This window comes from Cervus canadensis, chromosome 11 (genome assembly GCF_019320065.1).
Source record: "Cervus canadensis isolate Bull #8, Minnesota chromosome 11, ASM1932006v1, whole genome shotgun sequence".
Lineage (NCBI taxonomy): Eukaryota > Metazoa > Chordata > Mammalia > Artiodactyla > Cervidae > Cervus > Cervus canadensis.
The window spans coordinates 73,083,602-73,110,144 of record NC_057396.1 but is presented as its reverse complement, the minus strand read 5'-3'; the positions used below and the strand labels follow the sequence as shown (position 1 = coordinate 73,110,144).

The 26,543-nt window shown below is 38.9% G+C and overlaps 3 protein-coding genes across 3 annotated transcripts in view; 2 read left to right on the top strand and 1 right to left on the bottom strand.

The window, feature by feature from the left end:
• LOC122449965 (fatty acid desaturase 2-like protein FADS2B) overlaps positions 1 to 3,785 on the bottom strand; it is a 41,919-nt gene extending 38,134 nt beyond the window's left edge. The window contains exon 1 of the mRNA XM_043482084.1: positions 3,489 to 3,785. Coding sequence (XP_043338019.1) covers positions 3,489 to 3,785 — 297 coding nt within the window. The remainder of the gene's footprint in view (positions 1 to 3,488) is intronic.
• LOC122450481 (fatty acid desaturase 2-like protein FADS2B) overlaps positions 1 to 26,543 on the top strand; it is a 914,319-nt gene that overhangs the window by 728,941 nt on the left and 158,835 nt on the right. The window lies entirely within an intron of this gene.
• LOC122450490 (olfactory receptor 5F1-like) lies at positions 17,164 to 18,120 on the top strand. Its single transcript, XM_043482867.1, has one exon. It carries the CDS (start codon positions 17,164 to 17,166, stop codon positions 18,118 to 18,120), a length of 957 nt encoding a protein of 318 aa, XP_043338802.1.

The following is a 26,543-nucleotide window of genomic DNA, read 5'->3' as shown; positions in this document are numbered from 1 at the left end:
GAAGGTACATATTTTTGCTAACACATCCTGTGAGCTGATTCTGTGACTTGTGTTAGAAAAGCATTGTCCATATTTTCTTTGTGTTGTGGAGATGAGATCTGTGGTATTTTTTTCCTTTTTTTTTTTTTTTTTTTTTTTTTTTGCCACTTTAGTTTTTTAATTGAAGTATAATTGCTTTACAGAATTTTGTGGTTTTCTGTCACACATCAACAAGTATTTTTTTCCCTTTATTTTTGTTAATCTTTCCCCTGATTCTTGCACAAATGCCTGTCACTTGGCTTCTTCTATCCTCAGCTTTCTGGCTTCCTAGGGTCTTCCTGACACATGTGAGACTCCCATTATGGGCCACAGGCTCATGTGCACTTTCCCAGGAAAAGGTTGAGCTTTGGTGGGGATGTGGAAGGGTCTGTTCAGAGAGGCATTCCTCTGACTGCAGAATCAAGACAAGAAGATTGTAGAAGACCCCGATTAGACAGAGAAGTTGAGAAATTGGGGGAAAATGAGAACTGGGGGAAAAAGATGTTGCTAGTGTCAAAAAACAAAATCTTTCTTACTTTGCAGTCTTGCCGTATGCTTGTGTATTCTGTGTTTATCAGTCAAGTAACACTCACAGAGCAGAGCTTCATGAATCAATATTTTTAATCCTATGCTTTGAAACCAGTTGGAAAAATTATATACTAACATGAAAACAACAAGGATAACAAAAAAAAATCTGTTTAAATTTCTACTGTATAATATGCTAATATTCTGATTTTGAAATAGTTTATTTAACACATTTTTTTCTCCATTTCTTCATGTGTATAATGTGGAGAAAAAGTTCCTAATTGGGCTAAAACCAACTTTCTTATAGAATATTTTAGAAGGGATTCCTAAATGCAGTTAATGATTGAGAGACCTCCCTCTTCAATATTAAATGGGCATTTTATTTCTAAGATCAGCTATAAAGGGCTTTATGGTAAAAAGCCTGTCTGATTTAAAAATGTGTCACTGTTATCTGTGGGCTGTGTGATACATAATTTTCATGTTTTAGCATCAGTTTTTTTTTCATCTTTAATATGGGGCTACCATTCACTTCCCTTATGGTGAGGTTTAAGGGACGTCATGCATTTGAATGTTTTCGAAGAGGCAGAGGAACCAGAGATCAAATTGCCAATATCCACTGGATCATCGAAAAAGCAAGAGAGTTCCAGAAGAACATCTATTTCTGCTTTATTGACTATGCCAAAGCCTTCGACTGTGTGGACCACAATAAACTTGGGAAATTCTGAAAGAGATGTGAATACCAGACCACCTGACTTGCCTCTTGAGAAACCTGTGTGCAGGTCAGGAAGCAACAGTTAGAACTGGACATGGAACAACAGACTGGTTCCAAATAGGAAAAGGAGTACGTCAAGGCTGTATATTGTCACCCTGCTTATTTAACTTATATGCAAAGTACATCATGAGAAACGCTGGGCTGGAAGAAGCACAAGCTGGAATCAAGATTGCCGAGAGAAATAACAATAACCTCAGATATGAAGATGACACGACCCTTATGGCAGAAAGTGAAGAGGAACTAAAAAGCCTCTTGATGAAAGTGAAAGAAGATAGTGAAAAAGTTGTCTGAAAGCTTAACATTCAGAAAACTAAGATCATGACATCTGATCCCATCATCTCATGGGAAATAGATGCGGGGACAGTGGAAACAGAGTCAGACTTTATTTTTGGGGGCTCCATAATCACGGCAGACGGTGGCTGCAGTCATGAAATTAAAAGATGCTTACTCCTTGGAAGGAAAGTTATGACCAACCTTCATAGCATATAAAAAGCAGAGACATTACTTTGCCAACAAAGGTCCATCTGGTCAAGGCTATGATTTTTCCAGTGGTCATGTATGTATTTGAGAGTTGCACTGTGAATAAAGCTCAGAGCCAAAAAATTGATGCTTTTGAACTGTGGTGTTGGAGAAGACTCTTGAAAGTCTCTTGGACTGCAAGGAGTTCCAATCAGTCCATCTTAAAGGAGATCAGTCCTGGGTATTCATTGGAAGGACTGATGCTGAAGCTGAAACTCCAGTACTTTGGCCACCTCATGCGAAGAGTTGATTCGTTGGAAAAGACCCTGTTGCTGGGAGGGATTGGGGGCAGGAGGAGAAGGGGACGACAGAGGATGAGATGGCTGGATGGCATCACCGACTTGATGGGCATGAATTTGAGTAAACTCATGATGGTGATGGACAGGGAAGTGTGCTGCGATTCATGGGGTCGCAATGAGTCGGACGTGACTGATTGACTGAACTGAACTGAACTGAATGCTGTCTTCAGACTTCCCAAGTGGTGCTAATGGTTAAGAACATTCCTGCCATTGCTGGAGAGGTAAGAGAAACAGCTTCCTGATCCCTGGTTCAGGAAGATTCCCTGGAAAAGAGCATGGCAATCCACTCCAGTATTCATGCTTGGAGAACCCCAAGGACAGAGGTGCCTGGTGGGATGTGGTCCACAGGGTCGCAAAGAGTCGAATGTGGCTATGGGGCTTCCCTGGTGGCTCAGACGGTAAAGCGTCTGCCTGTAGTGCCGGAGACCTGGGTTCAATCCCTGGGTTGGGAAGATCCCCTGGAGAGGAAATGGCAACCCACTCCAGTACTCTTGCCTGGAAAATTCCATGGACTGAGGAGCCTGGTAGGCTACAGTCCATGGGGTGGCAAAGAGTCGGACATGACTGAGAGACTTCACAGTACAATAAAACGACTTAACATACAAGATGCATGGTATTTTAGGCATCCATTGAAAGTCTATTTTTTTCAGCTATTTTGGTGGAGGAGAGTTATGAGGAAAAACAGTGAAGGAAGGTGATTAAGACTGAAAAGAAAGATAAGTGTTTTGAATCTGAGATCTGCTGGCTGGGTGAACTTGGGACAGTCACCTGACCACTCTGATTTCAGTTACTTCTTCCATAAAAGTGGGTTGTATTACCTGTATCACACTGAATGAACTATATGACAAAAAAGAACTCTACGAAGTCTAAAAGCCTGTGTCACTGGACGCCTTCAAGATCGTTCAATGTTTTGGTGCTCGCCAGATGAATTGCTGTCTATTTCATGCACTCCAGTTGTAGGAGTCTGAGATATTTCTACTTGGGTGAAGATGTTTTTTTCCAGATTTTACTCACCTATTTGTAATTTTCTTCTTATAAGACAATGACTCCATTTCAAAACAAAACAAATAAAACAAAATCATAATGTCAAGAACAAAAACCAAAACCTGAAATACACATAGTATTTACTGTCAGAATCTGAGCCCACCCCAAACCTAGTGTAAATAATAGCTAGACCTTGAGGCTTAAATAGCTTTCAAGTTTTTGCTGGATAGAAATCCTGAAAATTGGTTTGGGAGGAGATGAGTGATCATGGAGCTTGAACATGTACTTGAAATGCTTTTGGAAAGACAGCCAAGGTCCAGCCACCCAGAAGCTGGAAGAGAGAGAAAGAGGGCAGACTTCGAGTTCCTTACCGTGGCGTCTTCCCCAGCATAGTGGTTGAGGACCTCGCGCCCACCAGGATGCCTGTCAGCCCAGGCAGTAACATCATAGACCTTTCGATTGATCACCAGCCACTGGTCAGTCTCCTGATTGTGTCTCTGGATCTCCTGCCAGGTGTACGTGTTGAGGCTTTTTCTGGGCAAGTCACACTTCTCTTTTGCCTTCTGCCTTGCAGAGAGCCTGGCTTTCCCATTTGCTATTGGTTTCTCCTTTGCCTGATATTTCTCACCTAGGTACAGCTGGCTCTCAGGCTTTCCTTCAAACGTCATTGTCTTTGAACTTAGAATTTCTGGCTTGACACCTGGAATTTCTAATTCTCACCTGATTGAACTACAGAATGACCTTTTCCCTCTCCTTTTATTCTAGGAAGTAAGAAGCCGACACAGAAACCTTTTTAGCCAGCTTGACTCTTGGCAAACCTGATGCTGAGCTCCTTCTCAGCCTCTCACTTCTCTGTCCTGAGTCTTTTTTGTCCTGATGAAGACTGGACTACCTTTCCCCGCACCCCGGAACTTTAGTCTACCTTTCTCTCTTCAGTTTTTCTCTCTCTGCTGGCTGATCTTTTAGCAGCATTCTTATTCATCATTAAATGTCCCTTAGTCAAGAGCTGGAGCGAATCACAGCCCAGAGGATGTGTGGCCTGACCCCTGGAGGGAGAGGCTGGGCTCCCTCTCTGCTGACCGCCTACACTGGCATCACGCTGGGTCAGGTGCGTTAGCTCTCCCCTATGTCTCTGAAAGGAACAGTTGTTTTCATTCAACACATGAGCAGAAGATTTCAAAACATTTAGGAGGATATGAACGCCTCCTGGAATTGGGAAATGTTCTTTCTTTGTTGTTAAGATTGGAAATTTTCCTTTTGTTATGGTGTTCTCAGATGACTTTTTTTTTTAATTTCTGTTTTTGAACTGAAGGATAATTGTGTACAGAATTCTGTGGCTTTCTATCATATATGAACAAGAATCAGCTGCGGGCACGACCACACCCCTCGCATCCCCCCGCTCCCCCTTTCTGGTTGCCACGGAACCAGGTGCGCGCGCCCGAGTCACACAGCGGAGTGCGCTTCTGACTGCTGGGCTTCCTCCCCAAGGGTTTACATTTCTGAAGAAAGCATTGTGACTTTAAAATGTTTGTAACACCCTATTGAGGTCACATTGCTTTATAACATTATACAAATTTCAGGTGTGGAAAGCTATATTTCACCTTCTGAAGCACTACAGCGCGCTCACCACCAAAGGTTTTATTTTCCATCAGTCAGCATACAGTGGACTTTCCTTACCCACTTTACCATCCTCCCAGCTCTTCCACTAGAGTGGCCACTGCACTGTTCTGTATGTTTGTTTTTAACTTCTTTCATTTTTGTGTTCCGCAAAGGAGTGAAATCATATGGTAGCTGTGTTTCTCTACTTGATTTTTTTCACTTAGTACGATATTCTCAAGAAAGTGAAGTGGCTCAGTTGTGTCCAGGTCTTTGCAACCCCATGGACTGTAGCCTACCAGGGTCCCCTGTTCATGGGATTTTCTAGGCAAGAATACTGGAGTGGGTTGCCATTTCCTTCTCTAGAGGATCTTCCCAATCCAGGGGTTGAACCTGGGTCTCCCCTGCGTTGCAGGCAAATGCTTTGTCATGTGAGCCACCAAGGAAGTCTAAATTCTCAAGGGCTATCCCTATTTCCAAAAGTGTTAAGATTTCACCTTTCAATCATTTTAATTATCTTTTAATGATTTCTGATAATTTTTGTCTGTTTTGTTTTCTTTGCTTTATTCTTCACTTGGCATTCTGCTTTGATTTTGTTTTATTTATTTATTTTTAGCTTTTTAAAAGTTGTTTGATTTCTTTTTTGGTTTCTTTAGTTTCTTTAGTTGTTCTCTTGTGTTTTGCTTTGTTTTGTTTTTGGTTCTGTTTTCATTTCCTTTGTGTGTGTGTGTGTTACTTTGTTCTTGTTTCTATTTACAATTTGGAATTTTGTCTTTCCTTTCTTTTTTCCTTTTCTTTAATCCTCATTGTGGTTTTGATTTGCATTTTCCTGATGACCAGCAATATTGAGCATCTTTTCATATATCTGTTGGCCATTTGCATATCTTCTTTGGAAAAATGTCTATTCATTTCTTCTGCCCATATTTTAACTGGGTTGTTTGTTTTTTGGATGTTGAGTTGTATGAGCCATTTATGTTGAGTTGTTTGGATCCCTTTTTGCTCATATCATTTGCAAATATTTTCTTCCATTCAGTAAGTTGTCCTTTTTGTTTTGTTGGTGGTTTCCTTCTTTTGCTGTGGAAAGCTTTTAACTAGGTCCCATGGGTTTATTTTTATTTATTTTATTTTTTCACTGTGCTTGGTCTTCATTGCTGAGCATGGACTATCTCGAGTTGCAGTGAGCAAGGGGTACTCTTTGTTGAAATGGCTTCCTTGCCCTGCAGTGTGGACTCTAGGCTCATTGCTGAGCATGGACTTTCTCGAGTTGCAGTGAGCAAGGGACATTATTTGTTGAAGTGGCCTCCTTGCTGTGCAGTGTGGACTCCAGGCTCACAGGCTTCAGCAGGTGTCTTGTTGGCCCTAGAGTGTGGGTTCAGTAGTTGTGGTGTAGCTGTGGCTTAGTTATTTCATGGCACGTGGGATCCTCCTGGACAAGGGGTTGAATTTGTGTCCCCTGCATCGGCAGGTGAACCCTTAACTGCTAGACCACCAGGGAAGTCTCTTATGTGTTTATTTTTGCTTTTATTTCTTTTATTTTATGCTGTTCAGTCGCTCAGTCATGTCCAACTCTTTGTGACCCTATGGACTGCAACACACCAGGCTTCCCTGCCCTTTAACATCTCCTGGAGCTTGCTCAAACTCACGTCCATTGTACATGTGTACATGTATGTTCACCCAAGTTCATGCCCAAGTTCAGGAAGAGTGAAAGTGGAGAAGCCAGTTAAGAAGCTCTTGCAGTACTCCAAGGGAGAGGTGATGATGGATTACACATGAGGATTGGCAGTAAAAGGGGAGAGATTGTGCAAATGAACTTATACTTTAAGATTCTTCTCTGATATATTGCTTTTCTAACAAGGAAAAAAAAAGCTGAATTTTTGAAAGCCAGGTCTTTATTCCATGTAGGTATTTCCCCATGCTCCAACAATACCCAGTGATTAATCCCATCAGAGCCCTCATTAGTTGGAAACACATATAATTGCTGCTTTTTAAATGTCAAGCCAAATTAATTAGTGTCTTATGGCTCAGTGTAGGAAACAAAATTCACGTGAACATGCTCATGTTGAGAGTCTATTTTGTGCCAGCATTGTGCTGAGTCCTACAACCTTGTATGTGTTCATTTTAATCATCTGACTTTCAACAAGGGACACTTACTAAGGACCATGACCTTTATATCTGCATTTCTAACCACTTAGACAATGACTGGCAAATTTTAATAGAAAGAGCCCTATTTGTACAGAAGAAGCAAGGTTGGGGTCCTTGGCAAAGCTAGAAATAAAAGAATCAACAAAGATAGTGGTTTGGGGATGGATTTTTCTGGTTCAAAATGATACTGTCCTCATGGTTGGTAATTGACTGAAGAGATAAAGGACTGACAGGGATAGAAACAATTCTCTAACTCCTACTAAAACCTAAGGGAGCTTTGGTCTTATCCCTTGAGCCAAAGTCCTAAGAATATGCAGGAAATAATTCTAAAGTTGGAATTTAGCTGTCTCTGCAATGTGGTGTTATGTTTTTGAGACTGGGTCATGCTTTGGAACATTATTCTGAAAGAATGAAGTTGGATTCTTGTTTATAGACTCCATGGTGGGGACTGGGCTGAATGACAGGTATAGCCAGTAAAACTCTTTTATGAAACCAAGTAGAATTGGTAATTCATGGTGGGAGTATATGATTATGTAAAAACAGCATGTGGTTTTTTGAAGAATGGAATTTCCTCTGCTAAGTCTATGGCATCTACCATGACCTTGTCAGTAACCTAATGTTTGTGATCTTTGAACTTACAAACACCTGGGCCACATCCAAATCACAATATTTGTAGTATGATGATAAACAAAATGGCCTCTCCTCCCACAAGTAAAAGAAACACTCCCAGGAAGAGCACATTTTTTGAAATGATGGTGATAATGATTTGACAGTGGTAACAATAATTAAACATTTATTAAGTACCAAAGATGTGCCAGTATTCTAAACCCTTCACATGCATTAGAAAAGTTAATCCTCACAACAGTCCTATGGGACAAGCACTAAAAGCTTTAGTAACTTGCTCTTATGTACACAGCTCACAGTGGCAGGACCGGCAAATCACTTACATAATGACTAGTCTTCTAGCCATAGTTACACTTCTCGACCATGAAACTTCCTTCTGCTGCACAAAACTTTGTTTCTATAGTATGCTTTGTTTGGGAACCTTCGCACTTTATCTGGCCAGGAAAACGTCTATATATCCATTAAGACTTATCTGAGGAAACGTGAAGATTTCTTTAAGTCTCTTGTGTTTTCTTGGTACTTAGAATATTTTGCTACAGACTAATGTTCATATGGGCCTGTTTGCCTTCAGTGCTAACCTCTAACCAATTCTTGCTTCTCTTTACCCTTGGGACCAGGTCAATGCATAATAAATGTTTTATCAGTGAATAATGAAATAATGACTATAAGAGCTTAATTATTTGAGCAGAGCCAAAATTCAGACAGTAAGCAGCCCAAATGAATTGTCTTCAAAAAGTGCTGTTGAAATGTTTTTAATTGTCTATCCATCATCTCTTTCTAATAGAATTGCCCAGCCTCTGATGATGTAGTTCAACTGGAGCAGCTATGTCTCTGTAAGGTGACCCTTCTTCTCTAAGCCACAGAGGCTGACTCAGGAGAGCTACTCAGCTCCAGCTGAGCCAGAAAATTCTTTTGGAATTAGTTATTATCTTGAATGGAGGATATGTAGATTTAAGAGTTACTGACCACAGTTGCTCTCCACCACTTGGGCCAGGAAGTCCAAAGTCTTGTCTGGACAAAGTCAAGTGCAAAAAGTGGTGAAATACCAGTAAAAAAAAGTCAAGGTTATAAATTCAGGAAAATTTCCTGGATAGGTCTCTCATAGTATTCCAGTGACTGAAAGCAATAGGCTTCATGAGAAAATAATCATTTTTATAATGTCCACTATCATACTCTCAGGTCTAGCAGAATAAGCACTTATTAATTATTTGTTTAATGAATAAATAGGCAGGGTCCTAAAAAGATGAAATACCTGGAAGAAGGAAAGGGACAGCAGATCTAGTTCTTAAATCTCATGTAGGATTATAATCAATTGCCACAGTTAATGCCATTGTTTTAACTTAGAATCTTCTGTTCTGAAAAATGTTTTAAGAATTTAGGTGGATTAGATAATCATGAGTTACCTGGAAAGCATTTGTAAATGTTGAATCCTAGGTATCAGCCTGTGGAAATACTGATTCAGTTAGTTCAAGATGGGATTTCCAGATTCTGCTTTATCTGAAAGTTCCCAGATGATTTTACTGAACAAATAGGTTTTTAGAGTTTATTGAATTCCCACACCCTATGGTTCATTCATCTCCCAGTTCTAGTACTAGACTTTTTATTCCATTAAGTGTGTTTTATTTTTTTTCCATTTAATTTTATTAGTTGGAGGCTAATTACTTTACAATATTGTAGTGGTTTTTGCCATACATTGACATGAATCAGCCATAGATTTACATGTGTTCCCCATCCTGAACCTCCCTCCCACCTCCCTCCCCATCCCATCCCTCTGGGTCATCCCAGTGCACCAGCCCCAAGCACTTGTCTCATGCATCCGTCCTGGACTGGCGATCTGTTTCACACTTGATAATACACATGTTTCGATGCTGTTCTCTCAGATCACCCCACCCTCGCCTTCTCCCATAGAGTTCAAAAGTCTGTTCTGTGTATCTGTGTCCCTTTTTCTGTCTTGCATATAGGGTTATCATTACCATCTTTCTAAATTCCATATATATGCATTAATATACTGTATTGGTGTTTATCTTTCTGGCTTACTTCACTCTGTATAATGGGCTCCAATTTTATCCATCTCATTAGAACTGATTCAAGTGTATTCTTTTTAATGGCTGAGTAATATTCCATTGAGTATATGTACCACAGCTTTCTTATCCATTCGTCTGCTGATGGGCATCTAGGTTGCTTCCATGTCCTGGCTATTATACTTACTCAAACTCTTCCAGAAAATTGCAGAAGAAGGTAAACTTCCAAACTCATTCTATGAGGCCACCATCACCCTAGTTCCAAACCCAGACAAAGATGCCACCAAATAAGTGTGTTATAGATAACATCAACTTGCCATTCATCAGTGACTACTGATGAAAGGATCACATGTATGTAAAGAACAGCACAAACTGATTGCTCTGCTTTTAAAATTCCCTGGTGAAAATTCAGTTACTACCATCCTTCAATGAAGAAAACAACAATTATTACTTTGGCTCTGAAGTCTCAAGGTACCATCTAATCAGAATGTAAGACAAACCCCTCTTTTATATGTGAAGGCACAAATCAGTAATATGACAAGGCCAGAGAATGTGGGATTTTTAAAAGTCCTCTGTTTATCATTGTGAGCTGGCCTCATTTATCCTGACCCTTTCTGTTTGCTTTCCACAGACTTAGTTTTAGTTCAAAATAAACTGGAAGCTGAAACTCTGACCATAAACTTAAATTGCACCATTGTGAATTGTGAATGGGTCTGTACTTAGAGATCCTGAGAGTCATGGTGCTGGTGGCTGCCTTTTCAAACAGGTGGTGCCTAAACTGTGATAAAGCAACTATGACTCAAGGCATCTGGGTTCTAACCCTCATTATTGATTGTTGTTGTTGTTGTTCACTTGGTCGTGTCCAACTATTTGTGACCCCACTGACTGCAACACCCCAGGCTTCCTGTCCTTCATCATCTCCTGGAGTTTGCTCCAACTCATGTCCATTGGGTTAGTGATGCTATCCAACCATCTCATCCTCTGTCATCCCCTTCTCCCACCTTCAATCTTTCCCAGCATCAGGATCTTTTCCAATGAGTCAGCTCTTCACATTAGGTGGCCAAAGTATTGGAGCTTCAACTTCAGCATCAGTCTTTCCAATGTATATTCAGGGTTGATTTCCTTTAGGATTGACTGGTTTGATCTCCTTGCAGTCCAAGGGACTCTCAAGAGTCTTCTCTAAAACCACAGTTCAAAAGCATCAATTCTTTGGTGCTCAGCCTTCTTTATTGTCCAACTCTCACATCCATACATGACTAGAAAAACCATACTTTGACTACATGGACCTTTGTTGGCAAAATGATGTCTCTGGTTTTTAATTTGCTGTCTAGGTTGGTCATTGCTTTTCTTCCAAGGAACAAGTATCTTTTAATTTTGTGACTGCAGTCATCATTTGCAGTGATTTGGAGCCCAAGAAAATAAAATCTGTCACTGTTTCTACTTTTTCCTCCTCTATTTATCATGAAGTGATGTAACTGTATGCCATGATCTTCATTTTTTGAGTGTGGCGTGTTAAGCCAGCTTTTTCACTCTCTTCTTTTGCTTTCATCAAGAGACTCTTTAGTTCCTCTCTTCACTTTCTGCCATTAGAGTGATATCATCTGCATACATGAGGTTGTTATTTCTCCTGGCAATCTTGAATCTGGCTTGTCATTCATCCAGCCTGGCATTTCAAATGCTGCATAGAAGTTAAATAAGAAGGGTGAAAATAAACAGCCTTGATGTATTCCTTTCCCTATTTTGAACCAGTCCATTTCCCCTTCCTGTTCTGTTCTTTCTTCTCCTACATACAGGAGGCGGGTAAAATGGTCTAGTATTCTGATCACTTTAAGAATTACCCACAATTGTGATCCACACAGTCAAAGGCTTCAATGTAGTCAATGAAGCAGAAGTAGATGTTTTTCTGGAATTCCTTTGCTTTATCTATGATCCAACTGATTTTAATAATTTGATCTCTAGTTCTTCTGTCTTTTCTAAATTCAGCTTGTACATTTGGAATTTCTTGGTTCACATACTGCTGAAGACTTGCTTGAAGGATTTTGTGCATTACCTTGCTAGCATGTGAAATGAGTGCAATTGCACGGTAGTTTGAACATTGCTGATTAGCTGGATGCATTGCACAATCGTTTTTCTTTTGGGGGCCTCCAAGTCCTCATCTCACATTGAGTGATGCATTAATGTTGTTCTCAAGGACTCAGTGATCCCAAAGAATTACTGAATTAGAAATCAAGAGCTATGTTTTGGCTGATCATTGAACACTGCATTGGATAATATCTGAGATTCCTTCCAGCTCTTAGATAAAAAGAAGCCCTGTCTGCTTCCTTGCTCTGGTAAAGTTAGGTCTTCATTGTTCTTGCTTAACCATAGACAAAGTATACTTCTGATTCTGCTCTATTGCTTATGGGATTAAATCTTCAGATAATGCAATATTTCATAATAAATACTTATCTCTGTTACATATCAGATTAAATCTTCAGATAATATGATATTTCATAATAAATATTTATCTCCTGTGAACATATCTGCCAAACAGCCTGCTAGGCGTTCTCAGGTGACACACAGGAAAGGCCGCGTGTGTGACCTCTGCTCACAGTGGTTTCCCGTCCCCACCCGCTCACTCCTTCTGCACTCCTGTTAAGGTCTGTGTGTGACGTCACAAAGTCACCATGCCTAGGTTAGTCCACACCACCCTGCCTTTCTAGGGTACTCCTGCTCATTCTTCAGAATTCAGTTTAAGCAAACACTTGTATTGTTTCATGCTCAATTTTGATAGAGAGAAACTCCTTCTTTGTGTTCTCACGATTCCTTCGGCACAGTGAGATTATTGCTTTGGTCACGTCTTGTTTGTGTTTCTGTCGCCACTGTTGTCTCTTTCCTCCTCTAGATCATCAATTGTTTGGAGGCAGGGAGCATGCCTTTTCCACTTCTGCATTTTTTAAACCAGGTGCTAACTCGTGTTCAGTATTCGCTTACAGAGTGAATGACTGGTTCAGTGGATGGCTAAGGCCCAGAGTTGTGCACACTCCACTCTGTCATATATGCTTTCTGTGATGGAGGTGAGGGGGTGAGTGCAAGCCCCACTTAAACCCCCAGCTCCTGTCTCACCTTAGCAGTGCCAAGCCTTGTGACTGATTTCAGTGAGATCCCTGCCTGCTCTTTCTCACCTGGTCAGAGTGTCCTTAGGACTTTAATTCTCGGTGCACTCATTTATCTTTGGATGTGCTGTTTGCATTCTTGTATCATTTACATAATCTTTAAGTCTGATTGCAAAGTCTGCTAAGCAAATTCTCATGAAGGGCAAAAGGTGATTTCTGAAGGCCTAACAAACTCTTCAGGTGACAAACTAAAGACCCAAACTGTGGTTTTCTAAGGAGCATTTGCTGTTGCAAGTGGCAGATTCATGCCTTTGCATTCAGTACTGCAGTTTGATTCTCATAGTTGTTTTTACCTTTTATTGCACAACTGCTGTGTTCCAAAATGTTAATTGCAACTTCTCAGTCAGTCTTAATAGTTGATCCTTAGCCCCATTTTGCAGATGAGTTACAGAATAGATATGAACTGCTCAAAGTCACATAGCTGGAAAGTGACTCAATTAGGATTTGAACTTGGTTGTGGTTGGCTTCATAGCTGAAGCTCTTTCTGTTTTGACACAGTGTTATTCCACTATGACTAATTTTGTTACATACCAGTTTATTGTCAAGCTTCATCCTAATGACCCTCCAACTTTCCCCCTGAGTTTGAGCAGAGCCACTGGATATTTCAAAAAGGAATCTTTCTTCAACTTCTGACATCTATGGTGAAAAAAAAAAGTAAAAGTAGAACTACCACATTAACCATCAGTTTTACTCCTGGGTATATGTCCAGGGAAAACAAAAACACTTTCAAAAAGGATATATGCTCCAGAATGCTCACTGCAACCTTGTTTATAATTGCCAAGCTATGGAAGCAACCTATGTGCCCATCCATACATAGATGAATAAATAAAGATGTAGCATATAGGGGGAGTTTTATAATCAGTTTCAATTTCAATACTGGTGATTAGTCTGTTTATATTTTCTGTTTCTCCATGCTTCAGTCTTGGGAGATTGTTCATTTCCAAGAATTTGTCCAGTTATTCCAGGTTGTCTGTTTTGTTGGCATGTTGTTTGTAGTTGCTTGTAATAGTCTCTTATGATTTTTTTTTATTTCTTGGGTGCCTGTTGTAGCTTCTTTTTCATTTATCTCTTCATCAATTTGAGCCCACTTCCTTTTTTTCTTGATGAATCTGGCTAGAGGTTTATCAATTTTATCTTCTAAAAGAACCACTTTTCGTTTCATTGATTTTTTTCTATCATTTTCTTCCTTTCTATTTCATTTATCTTTGTCCTGATCTTTTTGATTTCTTCCCTTCTGCTAACTTTGAGTTTTCCTTGTTCTTTCTCTAGTCACTTTAAGTATGATGTCAGGTTGTCTTAGGTTGTTTGTGATTTTTCTTCCATCCTGAGTTAAGACTGTATCACTATAAAATTTCTTCTTAGATCTGCTTTTGCTGCATCGTATAGGTTTTTGATGATTGTGCTTTCATTTTCATTTGTTTCCAAGTGTTTTTTGATTTTCTGTTTTATTTCTTCTGTGATCCACTGGATGTTTAGTAGCATATTAGTTAGCCTCCATCTATTTTATTTTATTTTATTTTATTTTATTTCTCTTGTGGTTGATTTCTAATCTCATAGTGTTGTGGTTGGGGAAGATGATTGATGTGATTTTGATTTTTCTTAAATTTATGGAGGTTTACTTTGTGGCCCAGCATGTGGTGAATCTTGGAGAATGTTCCCATGTGCACATGAGAAGAAAGTGCATTCTGCTACTCTTGAATGGAATGCTGTATAAGTATCAATTAAATCTGTAAATTTATTCTTTATAAATTCTTATATAAATCTGTAAATTTATTATTATAAAATTAATTCTGTAAATCTTTTGATTTCTCCATCAAATTTGAATGTGAACCTTAAGGATTCTTATGTTGACTATGATGGCTGCTCCATTTCTTCTAAGGGATTCTTGCCCACAGTAGTAGATATAATGGTCATCTGAGTTAATTCACCCATTCCAGTCCATTTTAGTTCCCTGATTCCTAAAGTATCGACGTTCACTCTTGCCATCTCCTGTTTGACCACTTCCAATTTTCCTTGTCTCCTGGACCTAACATAACAGGTTCCTATGCAATATTGCTCTTTACAGAATCAGACTTCGCTTCTATAACCAGTCACATCCACACCTGTATGTTGTTTTTGCTTTGACTCTGTCTCTTCATACTTTCTGGAGTTATTTCTCCACTGATCTCCATTAGCATATTGGGCAACTACTGACCTGGGGAGTTCATCATTCAGTGTCCTATCTTTTTGCCTTTTCATACTGTTCATGCAGTTCTCAAGGCAAGAATACTGAAGTGGTTTGCCATTCCCTTCTCCAGTGGACCACATTTCATCATAACTCTCCATCATGACCTATCTCTTAGTTGGCCCTACATGGCATGGCTCATAGTTGCATTGAATTAGATAAGGCTGTGGTCCATGTGATTAAATTGGTTAGTTTTCTGTGATTGTGATTTCTGTCTGTGTGCCCTCTCATGCCCTCTGCCTGTTCGTACTGTCTTACTGTGATTTCTCTGACCTTGGATGTGGGGTATCTCCTCTTGGCCGCTCACCACTCCAGCGTGTCACAGACTAAGAGGGAATTTAGGGGTTTACAATTAAGAGGGACAAGCTACCGTGTGTAAAATAGATGGACTACAGGGATGTATTGTATAACATAAGAAATTACAGCCACGGTCTTGTAATTTTTTTTAATTTTCTTTATTTTTAATTGGTGGAAAATTTTTCTTGGTTTCTGCTGTATAACACAAATCCATTGTAATTATATATCTAATTATTTATGTATATAATTTATACTATATATAATTTATAGTTATGCATATATTTATACATAGATACATATACATAGGATAATTTTATCCAATAAAATCAGGGTATATATATATATATATATATATGTATATATATATATATCCCCTTCCCTCTTGAGCCTCACTCCCCTTCCCCTATTCTAACCCCCAGCTCTTTGAATAGAGTAAAATCTGCAGAAATACTTAATCACTATGCTGTTCACTTGAAACTAGTACAATATTGTAAATCAAGTATACCCAGATTTGAAAAGTTAAACATTCTTAATCCGTTGTCTTAATGCTCAGGGTATAGTATTCTTTTAAGCAAACGATGTAGTTAGTGTCCCCTTTGCATTTCACTCAAGAAGAGAGTTAGAAGTCAAACAGACCAAAGGAGTACACACACATACACACAAAGGGAAGTGTAATAATTTTATGTGGGTTATGTACTTTTTTGATCAAGCTTAACTTATAAATAAAGAGGCAATTAAATATCCAATTAAAATTATTATATTTACTTGGAAAAAAAAGTTTTAAGTAATATAGAGATCAGAAACCACTTTATGATCAAAGTGCCACATGCTTTATTTCCTTTATTTCCATATGATCAAAGTGCCATATAATGTTTTGTTCATTTGTCTGCATATGATCACATTTTAATTGCTTTGAGAATGAAGCTTCTGTCTTAAGAGGACTGACTCACAATTAAAACCAATAATCTAGTCCCCATGGTTACCCAACCCTCTTTAAGGAAAGCAAAATAAAAGGTCAGTCATGTGTACATGCTCAGAAGGTGGCTTGAATTTTTTGCAGAGAGGTAATTCAAAGTTTTATGACTTTTTATTTCATTTAAAAAGTGTAAATCTTTTTATTTTAAATTTCACCTGAGCTTATTAAGAATTCTAGTAAAAAGGAAAATAATGGACAGCACAACTAAGACTCTATGAAGGAAGCCATAAATACCTGGTGCTACCATTCACTGCTGTGGACAGGTACAGTATATGCAACTATGTGGAATTAATTTGATAGCATGCTTTGTAACGAGTGCAGTTGTTTTGGTCCACTTGCAAACACTGCAAAAGCATTCTTAAGAATGTCATAGATGTCAAAATATTGGTTATTCACAGCAGGCACTGTTTTTGCTGCTTGAAGAACACCAGAGTGATTTCTGGATGGTGATGCATGAATCTTGCTGTTGAAGAGTGTGCAGAGCAGTCTTGATGAGAAAAGAAGGCTTTTGAGTTAACCTTACATGCTTGTGCAGAGGATGAGCGAGAACTCAGCAAGAATAGTTCTATACTTTGCATTTTGGATGTGAGTGGGCTAGAAGAGAAAGAATAGAATGTATATGCTGCATTTTCAGAAACTTAAGTGGACTATGCAGACTTTGACCAGCAATTAGGGAGCTCCACAACCCAGATTCAATACAATTGCTTATTGAATTCCAATGCTTGTTCATTTGTCCACTAGTTCCCCCTTTACTACAGCGACTCCGGGAGTTGGTGATGGACAGGGAGGCCGGGCATGCTGCAGTCCACGCAGTCTCAGAGAGTCAGACATGACTGAGCAAGTGAACTGAACTGACCTGATAGTCACACTGCTTGCGCTACTGTATTATCCCAGGATTTTATTTTTTCTATGTGTTAGTAACTTCATTAACATTTCTACTATTTCTTATGAAATTTGGACAATGACATATTTATAAGGAATACAGGTTTAAGCATACAATATCTTTAATAAATGGCCAGAAATAATTGTACTTTGCTGACAGAGTTCATCCTGTTGGGATTAGCAGACACATTGGAGCTACAGACTATCCTTTTTTTTCTTTTTCTGGTGATTTACACACTTACAGTTGTGGGAAATATTGGAATGATCCTTTTAATCAGGACTGATTCTCGACTTCACACACCCATGTATTTCTTCCTGGCAATCCTGTCTTTTGCAGATGTTGGTTATTCATCCACCATCACTCCAAAGATGCTGGTAGTCTTTTTAACAGAGAAGAAAACCATCTCCTTTGCTGGTTGCTTCCTGCAGATGTACTTCTTTATAACCTTTGCCACAATTGAATGCATCCTTTTTGGGTTAATGGCCTATGACCGCTATGTGGCCATATGCAACCCTCTCCTTTACCCCTTGATCATGTCCAGGACGGTCTGCCTGAAAATGGCCACAGGGGCTTTTACAGCGGGCCTGGTGAACTCCATGGTTCACACAGGTTATGTGAGCAGCTTGCCATTCTGCAGTTCCAATGTCATCCATCACTTCTTCTGTGACACTCCTCCAATGTTTAAGCTCTCCTGTTCTGACACACGCCTGTATGAAAGCATCTTGTCCACGTTCGCTGGTGTGAATATCGTTGGGACCCTGCTGGTGATCCTCACCTCCTACTGCTACATTCTCTTCTCCATCTTCCGTGTGCGTGCAGGGGCGGGGAGGCGCAAGGCATTCTCCACGTGTGTGTCTCACCTGACAGCCATCATCCTGTTTTATTCCACCTCCATGTACACTTATCTGAGACCTACTTCCAGCTACTCTTTGAATCAGGACAAAGTGGCTTCTGTGTTCTACACAGTGGTGATCCCCATGTTGAATCCTCTGATCTACAGTCTCCGGAACAGTGAAGTGAAGAAGGCTTTATGGAATGTAATTACTAGGAAAAGGGTCCCTTCATTTCTGGGGTTGTTTGGTTAATTTTCTGAACTAAATGGAGTATTTAATGAATTTTAAAATACTGGTTGAAGCTTACTATGATTGTGGGCTTCATTTTCTTAACTTAGTAGAGTACATATTGAACTTTAAAATGCTGGCTCAACTTATCATTTTTCATTAGAATATTTTCTATGTAATCCTGTTGTATTTATATCCAAATATATGAATCCAACTGGAGATGGAAATTGCAACCCTCTCCAGGATTCTTGCTTGGGAAATCCCATGAACAGAGGAGTCTAGAGGTCTTCTCTATCCATGGGGTTGCAAAGAATTGGACATGACTTAGCAACTAACCTTCATATGAAATTCTAAAACTTTCATCTAATTGTTCTATATTTCCACTGGGTTCTCAAAAGTATGATGTGTTTCAATGAAAGTTTGGTTAGAGAATAAAAAGATTAATTATTGGGCTTCCCAGGTGGCGCAGTGGTAAAGAATCTGCCTACCAATGAAAGAGATGCAGGGGACATGGGTTCGACCTCTGGGTCAGGAGGACCCCCCTGGAGAAGGAAATGGCAACCCACTCCAGCATTTTTACCTGGAAAATTCCCTGGACAGAGGAGATTGGTGAGCTGCAGTCTGCCATGGGGTAGCAGAGTGGGAAATGACTGAGTACCTGATCATTTAGAGACAAAAGTTACAGTATCATATAATCTAATCATATAGAGTATTTTTAAGATCCATTTAGCTTTTCCTTTGGCCTTCTTTGTCAGAATTAATGATTAGTATTAATAAGAGATAATGATATATTACATATGTCAAAAACACTTAAAACTGATTTCCATTTTAAGTTTTTGAATTATTTCCCCAGGAGACACTTAAGTCATATTTCAATACTCAACTTTTAATTGTAGCAGTAGACCTTTTATTTCCCTTCTTCCCCTCATGCACATATATGTTCATTAAATAATAAGTATGAGCTTATACAAACATATACTGTCAAGAAAATTGCTGACTGACTAGAATGCACCAATTGAAGTAGCACTCTTTGGATCCCTTTCATTCTCCATAGATTTTCCAATGCTTTTCTCACTTTCTGTCTCCCAGACTGAGACATATACACAAACCATAAGCACACACATTCAAATATGGCAATTTTTAAACAGTACATGGCTCCAAAGTAGGTAGGTCAATGCTCAGTGAATGAATGTGACACATATTCTTTTTTATAACAAGTTCATGGATTTCCTGTGTAAGGGAATCTGTTGTCAACTTAGCAATAAAAATGAGTTAAGATGTGTTTTAATGTTAAAGTTAAGCATTATATGAAGTTAGCTAGGAAGCTGGCTTAGTAGGACTCTGGAGGAAACTGAGTGGGAGCCTGGACTTGCTAAGGAGAGAAGCCCTGAGATGCTGTCAAGCTAACCTTATGGCCTGGAATGAAAGGTCAGTCCGTTCTAACATCCATCACCCTATGTCCACATAGTTGACCTTCACCAAAGGGATATTCATGAAGTCATTAATGTTGTCAGTTCATCCCTGGACCATGCTCTCACCCCAAAGGTCCAAATGGGTATCTGGTCCTGGAGGCCATGCAGGGGACTAATCAGGCTGTTCTCAGAGATGGTTCACTCCTTCACTGAGTGACTCACCCACATTTTTCTGCACCAGCTGGCTGCTCATTGGCTGTATTTTTCTGCATTCCTTGTCCTGAGTATTCAGTGAAATCATTTACATGGTCAAGATATTTCATTAATAAATATCAATATTATATTCCTTGAATCAAATACTTTAATTTCTAGTATAATTTAGAAATAGAAACAATGTTTGGGAGGTTAAATCCATTTATTCTGTGATTTAGGGCTTCCCTGGAAGCTCAGAGGTAAAGAACCTGCCTGTTAATGCAGCGAACACAGGTTTGATCCCTGAGTCAGGGAGATCCCCTGAAGAAGGAAATGGCAACCCACTCGTTTTCTTGCCTGGGGAAGCCCATGAACAGAGGAGCCTGGTGGGCTGCAGTCCATGGGATGGCAAAGAGTCAGACATGACTGAGTGACTAAACACCAAATTCTGAGTTTTAGGTTATATGCATATCTTATTTTGAACCTTGTTCTCTAATCTCTAAGTCTAGTCTCTTATATTTAGCTACTTTCACTTGCAAAGTCTTCAAATATATTCAACTTTGGGAACTATTACCACTTAATTATATTTGTTAATTTTAATTAAGTGAATATGTACTGCTTATGTAACTCAAGATTATTTATTTAGCCTTTAATTGCTTGTGAAAATTATTTTTAAATCGTATTTTCTTGCTTATTCAAAGAATTTATGTAGAACATATTCAAAATAATTTTTTTTTAATGTTCTTTGACTCAAAAGAAATTTAGAATGTAAAAGCATTGAGACCTCTAATTTTGAGTTTGATTTTATCCTTCTCTTCTTTAGAATTGGACAATATTTATCAAATCCTCCCTTATGAATGCAGCATTCTTTCGCACCTTTTGCTATTTGCATTTTGTTCTGTTTTTCTAATGTCCCTGTCTTTTATTTCACTTAAACATTTAATGTTGCCACCTACCACTTATTGACCATGTTTTGCCTTATTCAAGTGTTTTTGAGTATTTAATTTACTAAAGTTAATGAATTTTGAAACCCATGCCTTCATGCTTTGTTCAGTAAATATTCATCAGCAATTTGGGAAATCAGAGACTAACTTACAAAACCTGTGAATGTCATAAAGTTGGAAAATTAAGCAAATGCACTGGAAAGGATGAAATAATCACAAAGATTCAAATATACAACCTCCCAAAAAGATGAAATTATTGGAGTCCTGCATTTAGGAAGAAGAAATGTGCAGAAACAGTAGGTATTAATATATAAAAACAATGTTTTATTTACATTTGTTAAATATAAACCAACAAGCACAAAAATAATTTTCATTAGTTCATTTAAAAATAGGAAGTCTTACATTTTGTAAACAACTATTAGGTAAAGGGTAGTGGTGGGGTTAAGTGAAACAATAAGCCTGTTCAACTTCACACAACTCAATTAAGTTAAAGCATAGTGTATTAACTTATAATTATGCTTTAAAAGACAAAGATAAGTGATATTATGTCAATAGGACAAAGATAAATGGTCATGTGTATGGAAAAAAGTGAAATATAAAGTCATTGAATAGATTTTAAAAGATACAATCTGCAGTAAAAGAAAGCACTATGAACTTTATTGAAAATATATAGATTTATTGAAATATATAAATTTATAGAAGCAATTTTAAAACAGTCTTTTAGAGACTGTATGGAATATGTCTCAGATAGAAGGTATGGCATCAGAAAGCAGAAATGTGGTCATTTGTTGCTAAACTTAGGTATAATTTACTTCTTTGGCTAGGAAATTGGTATGTATCATCTTTTTATCTTTAAATTTTGTTGTTTTAATCCTACTGTGAAGACACTGCATATACCTACACTCCATCCTAAAGTCTCAAAATAATCTGTGGGATGTTTAAGTCGCTTAATAAAAATTATTACTCTAGAGTTGTTACTAAAGAAGGATGAATCTTGGCCAAGGAATTTCAAGTTTTTGCAAACAAGAGATCAACTGGTTGAAGAACTATGTCAAAAACTTGTTTTCTGAATTGGGCTCCAAGTCCTCAACTTCCTGAAATTGTATGATCATTGTAACCTTGTGTTGTAAGACAAATAAACGTATAAGATGTCATTCATTATCCATGTTTGTGTTCAGTCTGTTTCAGATTCATTAGCACACTGGTAAGAGAAGACAGAAAGATGAAAAGAACATACAGACTTGGAGAGTATATGGAAATACAAAGTTTATCTAAATGCAATGCCGACTCTTGCTTTAGTATCAAAAAAAAAAAAAAATCATTGCAAGATGCATGATGCTGAGCAGCTTTTCCTTACATTTTCTTTTAGATGTTTTGTGGTTCCAGGGCTTATATTTATCCTTAATCAATTTGAGTTGATTTTTGTTCATGCTCTAAGGTAGTTGTCCAATTTCATTCTTTTATAGGTGGCTATACAATTTTCTCAGTATTATTCATTGGAGAACTGGCCCGTTTCCCACTGAGTGTTCTTGGCCCTTTGTCAAATATTAGTTGACGATATACAAATGTTAGTTGACTATACACAGCCGTGTTGTGTGGTGTGCGGGATCTTCGTTCTCCACCACAGAATGAACCCAGGCCCCCTACAGTGGAAGCGTGGAGTCTGAACCACTGGTCCACCAGGGAAGTCCCTAAAAGACTTGGTCTTAATGCTCACGAGGGGTCCAAGAGACAACATTTTAGGCCTGTAAGGAACAGAAGTAGAGTAATATTTGCAATAGTGAAGACATGGAAGCAATGTGAATGTCCATTAGTGGATGAATAGGTAAGGAAAATGTTATATGTGTATGTGCATGCACACACACAAAATGGAATTATTAGCCATAAAAACAGGAAACCTTGTGATTTGTCACAACATGGATGGACCTTGAGGGCATTATGCTAAGTGAAAAACTAACCAATCTGATCACATGGGCCACAGCTTTGTCTAACTCAATGAAACTATGAGCCATGCCATGTAGGACCAACCAAAACAGACAGGTTGTGGTGGAGAGTTCTGACAAAATGTGGTCCACTGGAGAAGGGAATGGCAAACCACTTCAGTATTCTTGCCTTGAGAACCACTTGAACGGGATGAAAAGGCAAAAAGATAGGATACTGATAGATGAACTCCCCAGGTCTGTAGGTAACCAATATACTACTGGAGATCAGTGGAGAAATAACTCCAGAAAGAATGAAGAGATGGAGTGAAAGCAAAATCAACATCCTGGTGTGGATGTGACTGGTGGTGGAAATAAAGTCCAATGCTGTAAAGAGCAATATTGCATAGAAAGCTGGAGTGTTAGGTCCATGAATCAAGACAAACTGGAAGTGGTCAAACAGGAAATGGTAAGAGTGAACATCAACATTTTAGGAATCAGAGAACTAAAATGGACTGGAATGGGTGAATTTAACTCAGATGACCATTATATCTACTACTGTGGTCAAAAATCCCTTAGAAGAAATGGAGTAGCCATCATAGTCAACAAAAGAGTCTGAAACCCGGTTCTTGGATGCAGTCTCAGTAACAACAGAATGAACTCTGTTTGTTACCAAGGCATATCATTGAATCTCAGGGTAATCCAAGTCTATGCCCTGATTAGTAATGCTGAAGAAGTGGAAGTTGGACGGTTCTATGAAGACTTACAAGAACTTCTAGAAGTAAAACCTAAAAAAGCTTTCCTTTTCATTATAAGGGATTGGAATGCAAAAGTCAAGAAATACCTGGAGTAACAGGCAAATTTAGCATTGGAATACAGAATGAAGCAGGGCAAAGGCTAATAGAGGTTTATCAAGAGAACATATTGGTCATAGCAAACACCCTCTTCCAACAACACAAGAGAAGACTCTACACATGAACGTTATCAGATGGTCAATACAGAAATCAGATTGATTATATTCTTTGCAGCCAAAGACACAGAAGCTCTATACAGTCAGCAGAAACAAGACCAGGAGGTGACTGTTGCTCAGATTGTGAACTCCTTATTGCCAAATTCAGAGTTAAATTGAAGAAAGTAGGGAAAACCACTAGACCATTCAGGTATAACCTAAATTAAATCCTTTTCATTACACAGTGGAAGTGAGAAATAGATTCAAGGGATTAGATCTGAGAGACAGAATGCCTGATGAACTGTGGACAAGGTTCGTGACATTGTGCAGGAGGCACGGATCAATACTGTCGCTCAAAAAAGAAATACAAAAAAGCAAAATGGCTGTCTGAGGAGGCCTTACAAAGAGCTGTGAGAAGAAGAGAAGTGAAAAGCAAAGGAGAAAAGAAAAGATATACCCATTTGAATGCAGAGTTCCAAAAATAGCAAGGAGAGATAAGAAAGTCTTCCTCAGTGATCAGTGCAAAATAATAGAGGAAAACAATAGAATGGGAAAGACTAGAGATCTCTTCAAGAAAATTAGAGATACCAAGGGAACATTTCATGCAAAGATGGGCTCAATAAAGGACAGAAATAGTATGGACCTAACAGAAGCAGAAGATGTTTAGAAGAGGTGGCAAAAATACACAGAAGAACTGTACAAAAAAGAACTTCATGACCCAGATAATCACAATGGTGTGAAAACTCACCTAGAGCTGGACATTCTGGAATGAGAAGCCAAGTGGGCCTTAGGAAGCATCACTATGAACAAAGCTCATGGAAGTGATGGAATTCCAGTTGAGATCTTTCAAATCCTGAAAGATGATGCTGTGAAAGTGCTGCACTCAGTATGCCAGCAAATTTGGAAAACTCAGCAGTGGCCACAGGACTGGAAAAGGTCAGCTTTCATTCCAACCCCAAAGAAAGGCAATGCCAAAGAATGCTCAAACTACCACACAATTGCACTCATCTCACACACTAGTAAAGTAATGCTCAAAATTCTCCAAGCCAGGCTTCAACAGAATGTGAACCATGAACTTCCAGATGTTCAAGCTGGATTTAGAAAAGACAGAGGAACCAGAGATCAAATTACCAACATCTGCTGGATCATTGAAAAAGCAAAAGAGTTCCAGAAAAGCATCTATTCCTGCTTTATTGATTATGCCAAAACCTTTGACTGTGTGGATCATGACAAACTGGAAAATTCTTAAGGAGATGGGAATATCAGACCACCTGACCTACCTCTTGAGAAGTCTGTATGCACGTTAGGAAGCAACAGTTAGAACTAGACATGGAACAACAGACTGGTTCCAAATAGGAAAAGGAGTACGTCAAGCCTGTATGTTGTCACCCTGCTTATTTAACTTATATGCAGAGTACATCATGAGAAATGCTGGGCTGGAGGAAGCACAAGCTGGAATCAAGATTGCTGGGGAAAATATCAATAACCTCATATATGTAGATGACACCACCCTATGGCAGAAAAAGAAGAAGACCTAAAGGGCTTCTTGGTGAAAGTGAAAGAGGGGAGTGAAAAAGATGGCTTAAAGTTTAACATTCAGAAAACTAAGATCATGGCACCTGGTTCCATCACTTCCTTTCAAATAGGTGGGAAACAGTGGAAACAATAACAGACTTTATTTTGGGGGGCTCCAAAATCACTGCAGATGGTGATTGCAACCATGAAATTAAAAGACTCTTGCTCCTTGGAAGGAAAGTTATGACCAACCTAGAAAACATCTTAAAAAGCAGGGACATTACTCTGCCAGCAAAGGTCTGTCTAGTCAAGGCTATGGTTTTTCCCGTAGTCATGCATGGATGTGAGAGTTGGACTATAAAGAAAGCTGAGCACCAAAGAATTGATGCTTTTGAACTGTGGTGTTGGAGAAGACTCTTGAGAGTCCCTTGGACTTCGAGGAGATCCAACCAGTCCATCCTAAAGGAGTTCAGTCCTGAATATTCATCAGAAGGACTGATGTTGAAGCTGAAACTCCAATTCTGGCCACCTGATATGAAGAACTGACTCATTTGATAAGACCCTGATGCTGGGAAAGATTGAAGGAGGGAGGAGAAGGTAACGACAGAGGATGAGATGGTTGGATGGCATCACCGACTCAATGGACATGAGTTTGAGAAAAGTCTGGGAGTTGCTGATGGACAGGGAGGCCTGGCATGCTGCAGTCCGTGGGGTCGCCAAGAGTTGCACATGACTGAGTGTCTGAACTGAACTGATACATATATGTTTCTTCATGGTCTCTCAATTCTGATGCTTTTGTTTACGTTAGTACCATACTAGTTCAATAACTATAACTTTTGAATATCATTTGAAGTTTGGAAGTGTGATCACTCCAGATTTGTCCTTGCTCAAAATTCCTTAGCTGCAATGGGTTTTACATTGCCCAATGTGTAAGGAAACTTAATGTAGTTGGTGCTAATTAATGAACAGCTTCTTTCTGAGTACTTCAGCAAATTACACCTCTCAGAATAAAGCAATGTGAAATGAATTGTTGCTATTTCTGTTTTTTTTTTAATTTCTCCATTTACAAATCCATCCATGAAACTTTGAAAATCAATTTGAATCCAGCAAGCAGTGGACTTAGTCATCCTATAAACAGACCTGACGTGGGCAATCATGTCATAACAAAGAAGATGAAAAGAATGGAATCACAGAATATACTTTTAATAAGAGAAAGTGAAATGGAAGAAGAGACTGATGACGAGATGTTTGTGAGATGTATTCAGTAAACAACCTCTAGGACAGAATCTGAACTCAGTGACTCAGATTTTAACATTAATGTTCTTTATGTTTGGATGTGAGAGTTGGACTATAAAGAGAGCTGAGCACTGAAGAATTGATGCTTTTGAACTGTGGTGTTGGAGAAGACTCTTGAGAGTCCCTTGGACTGAAAGGAGAGTCACCTAGTCGATCCTAAAGGAGATTCGTCCTGAATATTCTTTGGAAGGACTGATGCTGAAGCAGAAACTCCAATGCT